This window comes from Anser brachyrhynchus (assembly GCF_964034855.1).
Source record: "Anser brachyrhynchus genome assembly, chromosome: 27".
Lineage (NCBI taxonomy): Eukaryota > Metazoa > Chordata > Aves > Anseriformes > Anatidae > Anser > Anser brachyrhynchus.
The window spans coordinates 2,469,552-2,483,781 of record NC_137720.1 but is presented as its reverse complement, the minus strand read 5'-3'; the positions used below and the strand labels follow the sequence as shown (position 1 = coordinate 2,483,781).

General features: G+C 61.6%; 3 protein-coding genes across 6 annotated transcripts in view; 1 reads left to right on the top strand and 2 right to left on the bottom strand.

Annotated features, from left to right (window-relative positions):
• Positions 1–317: 317 nt before the first annotated feature.
• RAB7B (RAB7B, member RAS oncogene family) lies at positions 318–3,983 on the bottom strand. 2 transcript variants are annotated; one of them, XM_080569233.1, is made up of 6 exons: positions 3,827–3,983; positions 2,639–2,700; positions 2,112–2,238; positions 1,811–2,026; positions 1,587–1,712; positions 318–1,081 (listed from the first exon to the last, which is right to left on the bottom strand). In XM_080569233.1, exons 1-6 carry the CDS (start codon positions 3,836–3,838, stop codon positions 1,001–1,003), a joined length of 624 nt encoding a protein of 207 aa, XP_080425359.1. In that variant the 5' UTR covers positions 3,839–3,983; the 3' UTR covers positions 318–1,000. The 2 variants fall into 2 exon arrangements, with proteins under 2 accessions (XP_080425359.1, XP_080425358.1); XM_080569232.1 differs by lacking the exon at positions 3,827–3,983 and adding an exon at positions 3,541–3,563.
• A 287-nt stretch (positions 3,984–4,270) lies between these two features.
• RHEX (regulator of hemoglobinization and erythroid cell expansion) overlaps positions 4,271–14,230 on the top strand; it is a 39,580-nt gene continuing 29,620 nt past the window's right edge. The window contains exon 1 of the mRNA XM_080569234.1: positions 4,271–5,067. The gene's annotated coding sequence lies outside the window, so the exon portion shown is untranslated. The remainder of the gene's footprint in view (positions 5,068–14,230) is intronic.
• On the bottom strand, positions 6,927–12,829 carry CTSE (cathepsin E). Of its 3 annotated transcripts, XM_080569231.1 has the most exons (10): positions 12,410–12,829; positions 11,898–12,002; positions 11,320–11,476; positions 10,472–10,589; positions 9,440–9,558; positions 9,148–9,347; positions 8,770–8,892; positions 8,531–8,672; positions 8,060–8,158; positions 6,927–7,936 (listed from the first exon to the last, which is right to left on the bottom strand). In XM_080569231.1, the coding sequence occupies exons 2-10, from the start codon at positions 11,954–11,956 to the stop codon at positions 7,772–7,774; spliced, it is 1,182 nt and encodes a 393-aa protein (XP_080425357.1). In that variant the 5' UTR covers positions 11,957–12,002; positions 12,410–12,829; the 3' UTR covers positions 6,927–7,771. The 3 variants fall into 3 exon arrangements, with proteins under 3 accessions (XP_080425357.1, XP_080425356.1, XP_080425355.1); XM_080569230.1 differs by having other exon boundaries at positions 11,898–12,829; XM_080569229.1 differs by having other exon boundaries at positions 11,320–12,829.

The following is a 14,230-nucleotide window of genomic DNA, read 5'->3' as shown; positions in this document are numbered from 1 at the left end:
GTGCTGGAGCAGGAGCTGGGTGCTGCACGAAGAGGGTGCTGGGTGCAGCTCCCTGCAGGCTCCCTCTGCTGATCAGCCGCCCCAGCACGGGCAGCCCCAGGCACTTTCCCACCTTCTACCCGAAATTTGCTCTGGAAAAAAAAAAAATCCAGCCACCCAAATTATCCTTCTCGCAGCTCCTGGTGCAGGGCTTTGCAGCCTCAGAGCTCGCTGGCCTTGCAAGGAGGGGACGACCCCTGGGGCAGCAGGAGAGCGGGGCAGAGCACCCAGAGCCCATCCCTGCGCTGCCAGAGCACAGGATCATTTTGCAACGCATATATAGAAATAAAAATGTATTTATTTTTATTTTTTTTTATAAATAAGGAATTACAAAAAGCCTTACAAAATGCTTTACAGAGGATCCTCACCGGTGAGGCGGGAGGAGGAAGGTATTTAAAGAGGATACATGCATGTGAGCCAGGGAAACTGAGGCACAGAAAGGTAACGGCCACACTGGCTGACCCCGCGAGGGGACCTGGTGCTCTCAGACCCGTGCCATGGCCAACGACCCCCCTCCTCCCCCCAAACACACTGTGAGCAGGACGCGGGGGCTGCGCACAGGGAGGACTGCGGTCCCCCTGTGGCTGGGGTGATGCTCTCAATAATGTCCCAGCAGCACCGCTCGGCTCCCAGCACCGTCACCACAAGGGGACCTCCTGCTCGGGTGCCAGGCGGCCGCGGGTGGGGGGGGACAGAGGTCTCCAGGGGCCACCTCGACTCGGCGGCCGCAGACCTGGGAGAGCAGCTCCGGAGACGTGGCCAGCAGCAGGACCTGGGGTGCGCTGGAGGTGGCCGTCCTGTGCCCTGTCCTGGCAAAGCCCCACAGCCGGCTGGTGCGGCCGGGGGGCACGGACCCTCCCCAGGCAGGCTCCGGCCACGGGCACTGCTCCCCACAGCGTGTGGGGCGCTCGGCCACGCGTGCGGGCGCAGGAGAGCTCGGAGCACGGCTCCTCTGCAGGGCTCAGCAGCAGCTCGCCTTGGGCTTGTCGTCAGGAGTGAGTTTGATGGAGTCGGTTAAATAACTCTCAAATATCCCTTTATACTGGAAAAAAAAAAAAAAAAAAAAAAGAGAAGAGGTGAGTGGAGCTAGCTTGGGGTCAGCCTGAGCGCAGGTGGGGTAACACCAAGGGAGCGGGCAGCACAGGTTCGCTCCGCTTGGTGCTGAAGGCCCAGACCCATGGAGAGGCCACCCCGCTCAGCCAGCAGCGAGGCCACCCCGCTCGCTTGGCGTGGGGACACGAAGGTCCCCGTGGGACGGCCGCTAGAGGACAGTGCTGGCGCGCTGTGCGGCACCGCACGCCCTGCTCTGTCGTGACAACCCGCAACCCTTGCTCCTTTCGGAGCTGCTTCACATCTATTTTAGAAAATCACCCCCAATGCATTTCTCTCCCTGGGGCTATCCTAAACCTTATAAATAGATGTTCTGTGTTAGAGGACGGGCTGTGAGGGTCGGCTGGAGCTGTTTGACCGGCTGGGTCCTGCTGCCACCCACATCCCCGCAGGACGCGCATCCCCGGCAGAGCGGCTCGGAGCGGGGCGACGCTCACCGTGGTTAAGGCTTGCTTGGCGAGGGTCTCGAAAGCTTGCGCGACGTTGATGTTGTTCTTGGCGCTGACTTCAAAATAAGGGATGTCTTTTTCCTTGCACCAGGCTGAGGCAATCTCCTTGGATACCTAGGAAGGATGGAGCCACATCAGAGCCATGACGCACATGAGCCGTCGGGGCACTACGGTGTCCCCATCCTCGTGCTGTGCTCTCCTCTCCACCTTACCTGCCGATCACAGAGGTCTATTTTATTCCCCAGCACGACCATGGGGAAGTCGTGATCCCTCGGGATCACCTTCTCCAGGAAGTCATCTCTCCAGTTGTCCAGGGACTCAAAGGACTCCCTGTCCGTCACGTCAAAGGCCAGGATGCAGCCATCAGAGCCTTTGTAGAAGGTCGACACCATGGACCGGAATCGCTCCTGTCCCCCCGTGTCCCAGATCTGGGGCAGAGAAGGGCATGGGTACACCAGCAGGCATGGGGGACACCGGGAGGTGCTGGCACACAGGACTATCAGGGCACCTCACCTGCATTTTCAGGGGTGTGTTGTCCACCGCGATCACCTTGGTCAGGATGCTGGCGCCCAGCGTGGTGCGGTAGTCCTCGTAGAACGTCTTGTGCACGTACTGGTGCAGCAGGGAGGTTTTGCCCACGCTGGGGGGACGGAAGGGACACGGGTGAGGGTTTTGCATGGTGAAGCCGGGCTCGAGGAGTTGGTGGCTACCAGCACGGGGGCTGCGTACCCAGGGGATCCCGGGCTGGGGCATGCACGGGGCTTCCTCCCAGCACCTTCCACACAGGGATGGGACCTCGGGCACTGCCAGCTGCAGGGCGAGTATGGGGGGGGTCTAGGTATGGTGAGCCCCCTCTGCTCGCCTCCATCCCAGCCCAAGGTTTTCACCTCCCCGCAGCCCGAGGGCTGAGGGTTAGGGTTTGTGTCCTGCAGGTCCCGCTGGCCACTGGGCAGCGTGGGGCTGGGCACGCGGTGTTCAGGAGGATTTTGCATCGTTTAAAAGCACAGAGGGACTCAGCAGCCCCGGAGCCAGCTCCTTACCCCAGAGCTCCTATGATAATTATCTTCAGATCCACCTTCTTGCTGGCATCCATGGACGGGCCCTGCGGGACGAGAGCGGTCACCGTGGAGCAGCAACGAGGGGCTGTGGGGGTGGGAGCCCGGCGAACCCCAGCGACGGGTGGGAGCAGCCGCTGGTCCCTGCAGCCTCCCTGCACCCCCCAGCACCTCCCTGTGCGACCCAAACCACGTCAGGGTGCTGTGCTCATGGCCCTGGTGGTGCTGGGCACAGGACCCCCCCGCCCTGTGCCAGCCTGGCCCACGTCACTGCCCGGGGACCGGCTCCCCAGGAGCTGTAGCACGCCCGGACACGCTGCAGCAGGGCACGAGCTCATTTCCATGAGAAGCTGCTGTGGGAAACTTCCCCGGCTCCTCTGCCTCCCTCTGAAGTGCAGCCGCTCCCCAGAAACCTGACAAACGGGGGGGGGAAGTGGTCCTGGGGAGAATTATGAAGGGAAACCGTGGCCATAAATCCTTGCATGGGTGCCCCAAGCATTTCAGGAGCACTGCAAGAGACCCCCCCCACCACCTGCCCCGGGGGGTCCGGCTGCTCAGGAGCCTGGGGGGGGGATGTGGGTCCACAGTGAGGGGCCTGGCTAACAAACGCTGCCCAAGGCAAAGCCCACGCCAGGGGTTTGTGCCCTTTGCTGCTTCCTCAGCATCCACAGGAAGGGCCTGAACCAGGCGCTGGGGCTTTGCTTTTGATTTCTGCACGTTTCCACCCGAGCGGGGAGCACGGCTCCGCGCGCACCGGCTCCTGCGCCCCCCCAGCCCCCCAGCACCCCCTCCCCGGGGGGGGCCAAAGCCCCCCGCAGCCCCCCGCAGCCCCATTTGCACAGCGGCACCAGGCCCCGCGCTGCCGGGAAGCAGCTGGCGCCACTCACCCACCGGCAGCCAAATCCCTGCATTTTTCCCCGATGCGCTGTCGGGCTCCGCGCTGCTCCCCACGCACGGGGTGCGGACGGCACGTTGCCCCCCGTGGGGGGCACGTCGCCCAGCCGGACCCCCGCTCTCCTACCCACCCTCTGGCACCCCATCCTCGTTGCTCGCTGATCCCCGGCACGCACAACCCTCCCGTCTTTTTGCCAGCCTTCCCAGGGGCTGGGCTCTCCCATCCTGGCTCTTGGCCCAACGCATGGCTCCCGGGGGGCCGCGGGGCCGCGCACCCACCTGCCGGGGCATCGCCCGCTCGGGTGGCCAAGGCGCTGGGCTCCGCTCGCCGCCGCCCAGGCTGGGAAAAGGCGAAAGGAGAGGATCCAGGAAGCAGAGGCAGCCCCGGAGCTGGTTCCTCCTGCCTGCTGGAAGGCGGCTACGGGCCCCCGCGCCGTGACATCAGCACCGAGGGGCCGGGAGCCGCCCGGGAGCTGCGGGGCGGGCGCGGTGTTGGCTGCTGGAGCCAGCTCTTGGCCCCTCCGCTGGGTGAGCAGCTCCCTGCAGCATCGCCCCCGGCACGGGAGCTAGCCTGGACTTTGCTCGGACGCCGCCGATAGCACGGGCTGGGCCATGCGGAGGGGTTGGGGTTGGTGGGGGTGGGAGAGGGGCAGGGGTCTGTGCCGGTCTGGCCCCCCTTTAGGGGGGGTCTGTGCGGCTGCGTCTCGTTTCGCAGGGAGGCAGAGAGGGGCAGGGTTTGGAGCAGGAGGGGTCGCAGCGCTGCTCACTGTGCTGTGTCCCTGCAGCCCGCTGGGCACTTGGGGGCTCTCAGCCAGCACCCACGGGTGCTGCTGCCACCCCACGCACACCCCAGAAGAAGGGGACAGCAGCAGGGACCCAAACTGGTGTCAGCCCCTGGACCAGGACGTGTGTGCAAGTCACAAGCAAGATTTTGGGGCTCTCCTTGCTCAGCCAGACAGAGCTGCCGCCGAGGGAGCATCCCAGCGTCTCTGCGAGCACTGAGACACCTCCCCACGAGCATCATGCTGGTGGCTGCGACTCCTCAGCATGAGACGTGTCCTACAGGGACATCACGAGAAACCCCGCTGTGCCGCGGCTGCAGAGTCCTGCTCGGCTGCCGGGAGGGATGCAGGCGTGCAAGGGCAGGTCCCGAGCATTTGCCAAGTGTGCAACAGGATTCGGGGCTTCTCCACCCTCCTGTGCGAACCCTCCTGGCTCCCTCACCACGAACAACAGCCACCAGCTCCTGCATTTCTGCCGCCTGACCTCATGTTTTGGCTCTGTTTGCTAGCTGTCTCACGCGGTTAGGGTAAATTCGGGAGGTGTCTCCTGGTCGGGGCTCTGCAGTGATTCATGCTCAGCAGGGCAGGAGCTTCCCACGCGCAGCCTCGCAGGGTCTCCATCAGGGGACAGCCCCTAACCTGCTGTCCCCTCTAGCTGCAGGTGCTGCAGATGTCCCTTATGGGATCTACGAGAAGATCGCTGTGCTCAGCAGGACAAGTCCTCCTCCTCCTTCCCAGGTATAATTCTGGGACCTGTCTGGCCAGAAACTCTGCTTTTCCCCCATGGGGTAGGCATGGAGAGGAGCGAGGAGGAGGTGGGAGAATTACCTGAGCCAGCCTGTGGGCACTTCTCACCGCTGGTGGATAAAAGGGCTGATGTTCCCCTAGAGCAGCTCTCTCCCACCTTCTCCTAATCCCTGTTTTCAGTCTCATTGTGCTGCTTCACCTTTGCCCTTGCAGCAGGGCCCTGCAGCAGCCGTTGCCCCGGGTCCCTCTGTGCTCCCCTCGCCACGTGCCCGCCCAGCCCAGGACGGGGGAGGCTCCCCCTTTGGATGATCCGAGCCCTCCGTGCCGCTGGAGATGGGTTTGTGGTGCATGGCCCCAGCCGATGCCCCCCTCCACTTCTGCTTTCAGGCAGGAGGGGCAAAACCGATTGGGGGGCCCAGCCCAGACTCAGTGGCAGCTCCGGCTTTTGTTTGGTTTCCCATTAAAAAGGGATTTTCCCCAGTTCCTGCTCTGCCACCGCTCCCCAGAGCGCAGCGGGCCCCAGAGCAGAGGCTGTGGCGAACGGCCCGGCACCTTCCCCGGCTGCTCGGGGGCTCCTGCAGCCACAGCTGCTGCCCTTTCCTGCTTGCTTCACCCACGGTCAGCAATTCTGAGGGAAAAGCGTGGTTTGTGTGCCCTGTGACGAGGAGGAAGGGCTTGCAGCTAGGAAACGATGAGGCACGGGCCGGGGACTGCTGCGTTCAAAGGGCGCATGTGGGCAAGGAGAGGACAGGTCATCTGCTGCTGCCAGCAGAGGCCGGTGAGAGTGAGGGAAGGGGAAGAAAGCGAGAGGCACCCAAGCGACTGAGCTGTTCACTAGGGGCTGTGCAGCCACCCCTGCTCTCCAGGGACAGCCCGGTGCTCCTTACTGGGATGGTCGGTCTTTGCTGGGGCAACATCCCCTGAGCATCATCCGTGTGTGGGGAGCAGGGCTGGGGAGGACCCGTGTCCACCTCCCTCGTCTGCCCTCCCCGAAACCCACTGAGAAGATGTGCACACAGGGCAAATGGCACCGGGGAGGTCTTCCTGATGGAGCCCTGGCTGTGCCACCTTCCAGCCAGCGTCTGGGGACACCAGGCAGTCCCTCGTCGTGCTGGGGGACACGAAGGCTCCCCCGCTGCCCACAGCTGTGCCGATGGGCAGGTGTCCACTGGTGCTTGGCACACCTCGGTGTGCTAAGAGTTAAGCTGTTGGGACCTGCAGGAGGAGGGGAGACCTTTGTCCAGCTGCCCCTGCACCTTATCTGTGCGGCACCTGGTTAAAGCACAGCTAAAGGTGAAGTCAATACAGGAAACGGTTACAGAAACCGTACGCTGGTCAGTGGCACAATCAATGTTTCTGAGCAAGGCAGATATTTCCTTTAACGGCAAGCGACAAGCCTAAGCCGCAATGTTTACAGCCAGGCCTGAGTTTTGCAGCACTTTCAGAGCCAGCCCCGAGCTCTGCTCTGCTCCGGGAGCGCTGCAGGGGGATCCCGGGCGCCTCGGCCCCGCTCTGAGCTCAGCCTCCACCTCTGCGAGGAAAATGGAGTGAAGGCGTGGATAAAAATAACCCCTCGCCTCGCTTCCCTTTCTCGCTGCCTTCCATGCGTGCCTCGGGATGCATCATGCATGAGCCATCGTGGCTCACGCATCCACCACGTCTCTTGCACCATCAGCAAGTCACATGCGCCGCGGTGACTCCCGAGGGGGGAGCAGCCCCCCACAGCCCCCCGCAGCTCCCCGCAGCCCCCCACAGCCCCTTGCAGCCCCCTACAGCCCCCCCACAGCCCCACAGCCCCCTGCAGCCCCCAGCCCCACAGCCCATGCTGCCAGCTGCGGAGACCTGGCATTTTTTCTGCCTGCTCTCGCTTCTGCGCTCACGAACCACGTGCCTTTGCGAGCACCCCGGGGAACTGAAGGAAAATTCAGTGGAAATCACCTGTTGTTCAGGGCGTTCTGCGGCACAGAAAGAGCCCCAGGGTCTCTTCAGTCTCATAATTATCTCCTTGTTCGTTGGCACGGGCTCAGCCTGCTGAAGCCAGGCATTTTCGCCGCGAACTCTCTGCACCCACCCGGCTGCCCCCCCAGCCCCTGCCCTGCCCGCAGCCGTGGGCTGTGCAGGGCCACCTCGGGGGGCTTTCTGCTCCGCCTGGGCAAATTTCCCACTTCTGCCCCTGCAGAAATCCCAGCCACAGACCACGAAGGCCAACCTTCCAGATCAAACGCTTGTGGAGGGACAGCAGCACCTCCTGCACCACCAAGGATCCCTCCAGAGCCAGCATTGCTGTGGGTGCCCCGAGGCTGCAGCGCTCCGGGGAGGAGGGAAGGGGCTGGGGGGGTTCGGCACCCCTGTGCACGGGGCTGGCACCAGCACCCCCGGCTGGGGCCTGCAGGGTCGCTGCTGCACGACTTGCACCACGAGAACGGGGTTTGTTTCATTTAAGCATTTATTGACCCGTGTTTCAAAAAGGAGAATCCGCAAGCAGATTTCGCAGAGCTGCTGAGGACATCTTCATACTCGTTATGAAACCGCTCCCTGGCACGGACCGTACTTTTGAGTGCTCTGCAGCCGAGGTCCCGGGGTGTCTCCATCCCCCCGAGGGACCCTGGTGCGTGCTCCCTGCCTGGCCCGAGGCCGTGGCTGTGGCTGCAGCCCGGTGGCTCCGCGTTGCTCCCGTCCCGCGGGGTGCGCGGCCCTAAGGGGCGGCGGGCGCCAAGCCCACCCTGTTATTCCCACGGTCGAAGACGGAGTAAAACTGTCGGATGAAAACATCACCCAAAACCCAGAGGGGGCCGGCGGGAGGGGCGACATCCATGCCCTGGAAGCCGCTGGTGCAGAAGGCCATGCTGTCGCTGTACTCCTGCGGGGAGGAGAAGCTGCAGAGCTGAGGCCGGCCCCGAGCCCACCCGATTCGGGGCAGAAACGGGGATTTCTGATCCCGGCACCTGGCGGGTGGGAGCTGGGGGTGGGCCTGGGGACGTACCATGAGGGTGTAGGCCTGGGGAGTGAGCGTGTAGGGAAGCCCGTTGATGGTGAAGGTCACGTCGGGCATCACGTTCAGGTTGCTGCACTCCACGGCGTACTGCCAAGCAGCGGGGGCAGCTCTGACCCCACGGCAGGGACAGACACTGCCCTCGAGCCCCACGACAGCGAGCTGCTGGCACTGGAAGCCAGCACCATCACATGTCCCCTCCCCAGCAGCTGGCACCCTGATGTTATCGCGGGGAACGCATTGCTCTTGGCAGCAGCAGCGAGCGCTGGAAGCTCTGCGGGGACTGCAGGCATCTCCCCGGGGCTGCCCCAGCCCCGCAGCCCGCACGCCTGCACGAGCAGTGCCACCTCCCAGGTGTCCCTTGAACTATTTCACCCATCGATGCTCCTCAGCGGGGGTCTCTCGCAGAGGGACAGCCATGCCCTGGGCATTGCCCCCTGCCCAACCCACCCTCGCCCTCACCTCCCCATCCATAGGCGTGGCACCGATATATTTCTGCAGTTTCTTTATGTCCTTGGTAGGGCCTGTGAGGAGCGATGTCCCGGTGTCCACGATGGCCTGGCAGCCGTCCTTGCAGAAAGCCATGGTGCCACCCACCTGCACGCTGCAGGAGAAGGCAGGAGAAGCGAGGAGCTCCGTGCAGGGCCCGTCTCCTGCCCCGCCAGCCTTCCCAAGCCCTCCTGGCCCCCAGCCCCACTCACTTGTCCAGATGGATCTGCCAGTAGCCCTGCTGCGTGACCGGCACCCAGTTCAGGGTCCCCGTGAAGCGAGAGGGATCAAAGCCCCCAAAGAGCAGCTCTCCGCCCAGGGGGGAGTCCGGGTTCCTGGGGGCAGGAGGGGATGTGAGAGATTTCTTCTCTTTTGCTTTGCATGTTGCATTTCATACGAATGGATTTATACCTGCTTGCTTCCCACAAATGCTCAGGGGCATTAGCTTCACTCCTGTAAGGTCTGAGCTCTGCAGCATGCTTAAAAAACCCTCCTTACTATCTCATTGCAGCCTCCTTAGCAGCCCCTCCTGCTCCCTAAAAGTGGTGCCCGAGCCACAGCCATGCCCCGCAGCAACGCCGTGCCCTTACGAGCTCATGTAGACCGAGAATATGGGCAGCTCCACCAGGTTTTGGGCCATCATGTTGTCGAAGACGGGGGTGACCCCGTCCACGGCCAGGGACGGGTAGGCCAGCCCCAGGATCCCGTCGAACTCGGCATCCAGGAAGGTTTTGCCCGGCTCGCTGACGCTCTCTGCGAACTGCTGGTTCGTCACGGTCAGGCCCTCCACCTGCGGGAAGGACGAGGCTCGCTGCCGGCTCCCCGGCCCCAGGGGAGTCCCGGGCAAATTACCCAGAGCGGGAGAAACCGAGCGTGACTCACGGTAACTTGGTCAGACCCGATGACCCCCGTCAAACTGCCGGTCCCGTACTGGATGGAGAAGGGGACGCCCACGGGCTGGTACGTGCTGGAGTGCGACGGCTGGAACCTGGCGTGCTCGGCTGGGAGAGGACGGGGCTGTGAGCAGCAACACCCTGCCACGGCCCCGGGGCAAACCCCAACGCCTGCTCCATGGGGGCTGCTGCAGGAAGGAGCGGCTCACGAGGAAAGCGGATGTGCTGGGGTTGTTTTGGGGAGGGACAACAGCAACCTGCCCAAATGGTGGGAGGTTTGCTATGGATTAGCTCGTGTGGCATTGTTATGAGACCCAGTGATCACCACTCCTGTTCCCATCCCACAGACAGCAGCGATTCTCCCAGCCCATCACCGCGGGCACTGCTGTTCCTGGCTTTTTTCCCCGACCCCCGTTGGGCTGTGCTGGGAGCAGGGCACAGAGAAGGGACGGCTCCAAGATGTGCCCCACGCCGTGCGCCCCAGCTGGGCTCAGCTCCCCGCTGGCAGCCCGAACAAGCGCGGTGCTTGTCACCCTCCCGACCCCCGGGCAGCCAGCCCAGAGCCGTGCCGTGGCCTCTGTGCCCGCCTTGTTCCTGCTCCCAGCTCCTTGCTGACCGTCTGCATTATGCGCTATAATCTCGCCTTGTTTGCTTAAAGGCTCTCCCACAAGAATGGCCTAAAGAGCACGGCCGATATCTCCCACGGGCTGATGGTACCGGGTCCTGGTGGTGTGATCGCCGCCTGCGCTGGCGAGCAAACAAACCCACGCTGCTCCTGTCCCAGCTGCCTTTCCCCTCCGGCTGTGCCTCCAAACCCAATGCAAACGCAGCACCTCTTTTATCCGAGAGTGCCCGGGGGGGCTCATCCCAGCTGGGGGCTTTGGGCTGGGCAGGGAGGTGGCCCTGGTGGTGGTCCCTGTGCCCTTGGTGCTGGCCGGACCCCATGGCCTCAGTGAGGCCACCGTGGAGGGGACACCCAGGGGCCCACCGCCGCTGGCTGGTTTGGGGAGCCCCTACTCACTGCAGGCTTTGCTGGTGCAGTAGACGGATGGCACCCAGAGGTTGGAGGAGCCCGTGTCGAATACCACCGTGAAGTTCTGGGGGGGGGTCCCGATGGAAATCTGCCCAAAGTACTCCATCTAGCAAAGGCAGAGAAGAGGCTGCCAGGGGCTGCTGGTGCTGCAAGAGCTCCTGGCAGAGGGGGGCTGTGCCAGGATGCGTGCACAGCACAGACTGGGTTCGGTGCGTGGGATGGCCGGCACTGGGGCAGTGTTTATCTGCCACAGCTGCATCATGCCAGGTGAAATAAAGGAGCCAACTATTACAGGAACTACAAGGCAAGCCGAGAACAAAGGCAGGACTGCGGGTGTGGGCGTGAGCCTCTTCCTGCGGGGTCGGGCAGCAGAGCCAGGCCCCAGGGGGACCCCTACCATGGGGATGCAAACAGTGGCCGGAGCTCTGGGGGCAGAAACCTCCTCTGCTGGGGAGTGGGAAGAGTCTGGGGGATCTCTGTGCCTCTGCCCATTGGTCCCATGCGGTGAGGCCTTCTCTGATGTGTGCCCTGTGTGTTAGCCTGGGAAGGAATCTGGTCCCCCCAGCCTTGGGCATGGAACGGGCAGGGAGAGGGCTGGCAGCGCTGCGATGAACACACTCCCTTGCCTTGCTCAGCATCACGGCTGCAGGAGCAAAGGCCCGGCCAGGAGCAGGCAGACACCAGCCCTGGCACGCTGGTGCAGTCCCCAGACTTGCTCTGATAACAGGCGTGGACTTTACGGGAAGAATTTGGGCATTCGGGATGGCTCGTGCAGCACAACGTGCTTTGGGTTTTCGTGGGGCAGCCCTCGGTGCCACCACCGGCACCGCACTTACATCCAGGTAGTTGATGAGGGGCTCGTTGGCCGCCGTGAAGGCAGAGCAGTCCTCGCTGTACTGGACCATGTCGATCTTGTGGGCTTTCCAGAACTGGGAGAGCTGCCCGCGGTCCCGCAGCGTCTTCCGCAGCGAGCGGTGCCTCGTCAGGGTCACCCTGGGGGAGCGAGGGTCCTCGTCACTGGAGATGCCCCCGGGGCACGGGGCAGGCTGCGGGATGCTGATGCCTTGCAGCCCCCACATCCACCCCGAGCACCCCAGCGCCATCAGGACGCAGGTCCTCAGCTGCTTCTCTGCCTCCCCCGTGGCAGAGGGGGAGCGGAGCGTGGTTAATTCACGCTGGTGTTTGCTGCTCTGGCTCCTTGTGCTGCCCCCACCATGCCCACCCCCTGCAGCCCTCCCGTGGGTCACCCCAGGGATGGCGGTGCCCACAAAGAGGGGCTGACGGCAGCAGCACCGCAAAGCCCTGTGTGCCTGCACGGGGGCGGCTCAGCCCTGCCCATGAGCCCTTGCCCTGCTAAATGATGGTATTGAAGCCCCTCCGTGAGCACCCCAGCGCCCTGGGGTCCCCCCCTTACCTCTTCAAGCCACTGCCCAGGGCGAGGCAGAGCACGGAGAGGAAGAAGAGGTGCTTCATGGCGGCGGCGGCAGCGCTGGCCTCGGTAGGGCTCTGCGGGTGCGGGCTGCGCAGCGGCGTGGCTCTTATACCAACAGGTACACCCTCGCCCCGCGGTATCAGCGATAACACCCCTCTCAATGTCAACACTGGGCTTTTGCTTTAGAAATGAATCACTGGGCACGTTCCGGTCAAGGCAGAGCGAGCGCGCCGGGCGCCAGTTTGTTTTGGAGGGCGAGGGGCTGGCGGCAGCCCGCGGGGCTGCGGGACACCTCGGGTGATGGGGTGGCCAAGGGGGGTGGAGGGGATCCCGCCGGGACCCCACGGGCAGACCAAGGGGTTTTTCCTCCCCATCCCAAATCCCCACCTGGGTGAGGATCGGAGCTGCAGCGGGATCCGTGGTGGTGCAGGGCACTGGCCAGAGGGCTGCAGGAAAGGGGTGTGCTGGTGGCACCCGGCAGCTGCTGAACTAACCTTAAAAGGCAAAGAACTAATTAGCCTTGATGAACTGCTCAGGAATCTGCGCCTTTGCTCTTCACACAGAGCCGGTGTCATCAAAGCATGGTCCTTGGAAGGAGCTGCTCTGCGTTAGAGACAGTTACATGTTGCCTTACCGCCCCTAATGGGCTCTTCCTCTGTGGCTGCTTTCTGTTTAACACCGGATAGCCGTCTCATTAAGCCTCTGTGAATGCAAATAAAGAAGGCTAATGAACAAACAGAGCCTTCAGATACCAGGGAAGCGAGCGGGGGAGGCGAAGACTTTCTTGGTGCCGCAATCTCCCCGGCAGGCGGCTGGAGGCTGTCGATGATGCTTTGTGCTCCTTGGGATTGTTTTCCGTGTTTGTGGCACGGCAATAACAATGATGGATGCCGCAAGGAGAGGTCCCTTACTCAGTAAGTAGCGTTCATGTAATTAACACTGCTCCTACCCTTAATCAATTTTCCATTCATGCTGCTTAGTCCATCTTATTTAATTAATGTCCTCTCCCTAGAAAAATGACTGGCACTGGGGGTCCATCAGCCCAGTGTGGCCACCTGAAATACCCAGCACACTGTCTAATGGGGTGAAAAACCCCCAAAAGATCTGAATCACTGTCTCCCCTTCCTGGGGTCTCGCCCTGCTCCTGCTGTGGGTGTCCCATAGCCACAGTTGGGCTCCTCCACCCCATGGCCTCGTGGGGAGCTTTGGCTTAAAACATCCCCTTAGAGGCACGCGGGAGCAGGGTTCATGGGCGATGGGGCTCTTTTCCCTAGCACTGGGCTGGATTTCCAAGTCATGAGCAAATTTCCTGCGTCCCTACACCCAGACTCGCCACTGCAGTGTTTGTACCAAGTAGCTTCTACACAAAATCATTATCCCTTTCACACTCGAGATACAGTTTAAAGTACCAGCCTCCCTCCTGCTAATAATATATTCATAAAAAGGGATTAAAAAACCTTCCCAAAAGGAAAACAAATGTACCAAATGCCAGATCAGCTGAAAGCCATCTGCAGCTGAGGCGAGATAGCAGCAATTTGATTGCTACAGACGTGGCTTATAAACTGAAAATCCCGCAATAAAATCTAGCCCGAAGGGTCATCGGGTTTCAGAGATAAGTGTGAGCATGAGCCGTAGTACAGACACGCTGAATACTTCAAGCGAAATAGTTTATTTACTGGAAAAGATCCCCAGCTGGATCAAAATAATCTGCAAACTCATGACAGTAGATTCAGCACTAAAATGAGAAAATGAAGGAAATAAAGAGGCCAAACCTTTCAGTTAGAAATGTTTGAAGTTAAACCTAGCTATTTCTACTTTTATTTAGTCCTTTGGAAAGCCACACTCTTAATGTTAAAGGTTTTATTTCAAGTCGAAGAAAACATATTATTTTTTTCTTTCTTTTGGAAGTCAGAGCAAGACTGTGCCATATTTAGGGGCAAAAAGACCTGGCTTCATACGTGCTTCCAGTGGTTTCTCTGCCTGGCCGTCCCCACGGGCTGGGAGCCCACAGGTGCTCCCATGGGACGAGGGATGAGGCAGTGACCTTTGGAGCGTGTTGTCAGAAAAAGAGCAGTATTTGGTAGAAATGGAACGAAATGTAGCTGCTGGCTACGGGAGCACCCCAGGTCTCATGAGTAATATCTGGCCCTATCGTCCTACAGTGCTTCCAGGCAGAGGCTCTCACAAAAAGCCCTGTAGCCCACCCAGCTTCACATGCTCGCCTTCAGATACATCACAAATGATCTGTGCACCTTAGGTGGAAAACATGATTCCCATCAGCTCAGAGCATGGCACTTTACTCATTTTAAGAAAAG

Coding starts and splice junctions, on each gene's coding strand:
- RAB7B (XM_080569233.1), bottom strand. Junction 2,239..2,638: donor ATTATCATAGGAGCTCTGGG/GTAAGGAGCTGG, acceptor CCGTCCCCCCAG/CGTGGGCAAAACCTCCCTGC. Junction 1,082..1,586: donor CCAAGCAAGCCTTAACCACG/GTGAGCGTCGCC, acceptor TTTTTTTTCCAG/TATAAAGGGATATTTGAGAG.
- CTSE (XM_080569229.1), bottom strand. CDS start 11,586: ATGGCGCTGGGGTGCTCGGGGTGGATGTGGGGGCTGCAAGGCATCAGC. Junction 9,348..9,439: donor TCGGGTCTGACCAAGTTACC/GTGAGTCACGCT, acceptor TCCTTCCCGCAG/GTGGAGGGCCTGACCGTGAC. Junction 8,673..8,769: donor TGGCAGATCCATCTGGACAA/GTGAGTGGGGCT, acceptor CTTCTCCTGCAG/CGTGCAGGTGGGTGGCACCA.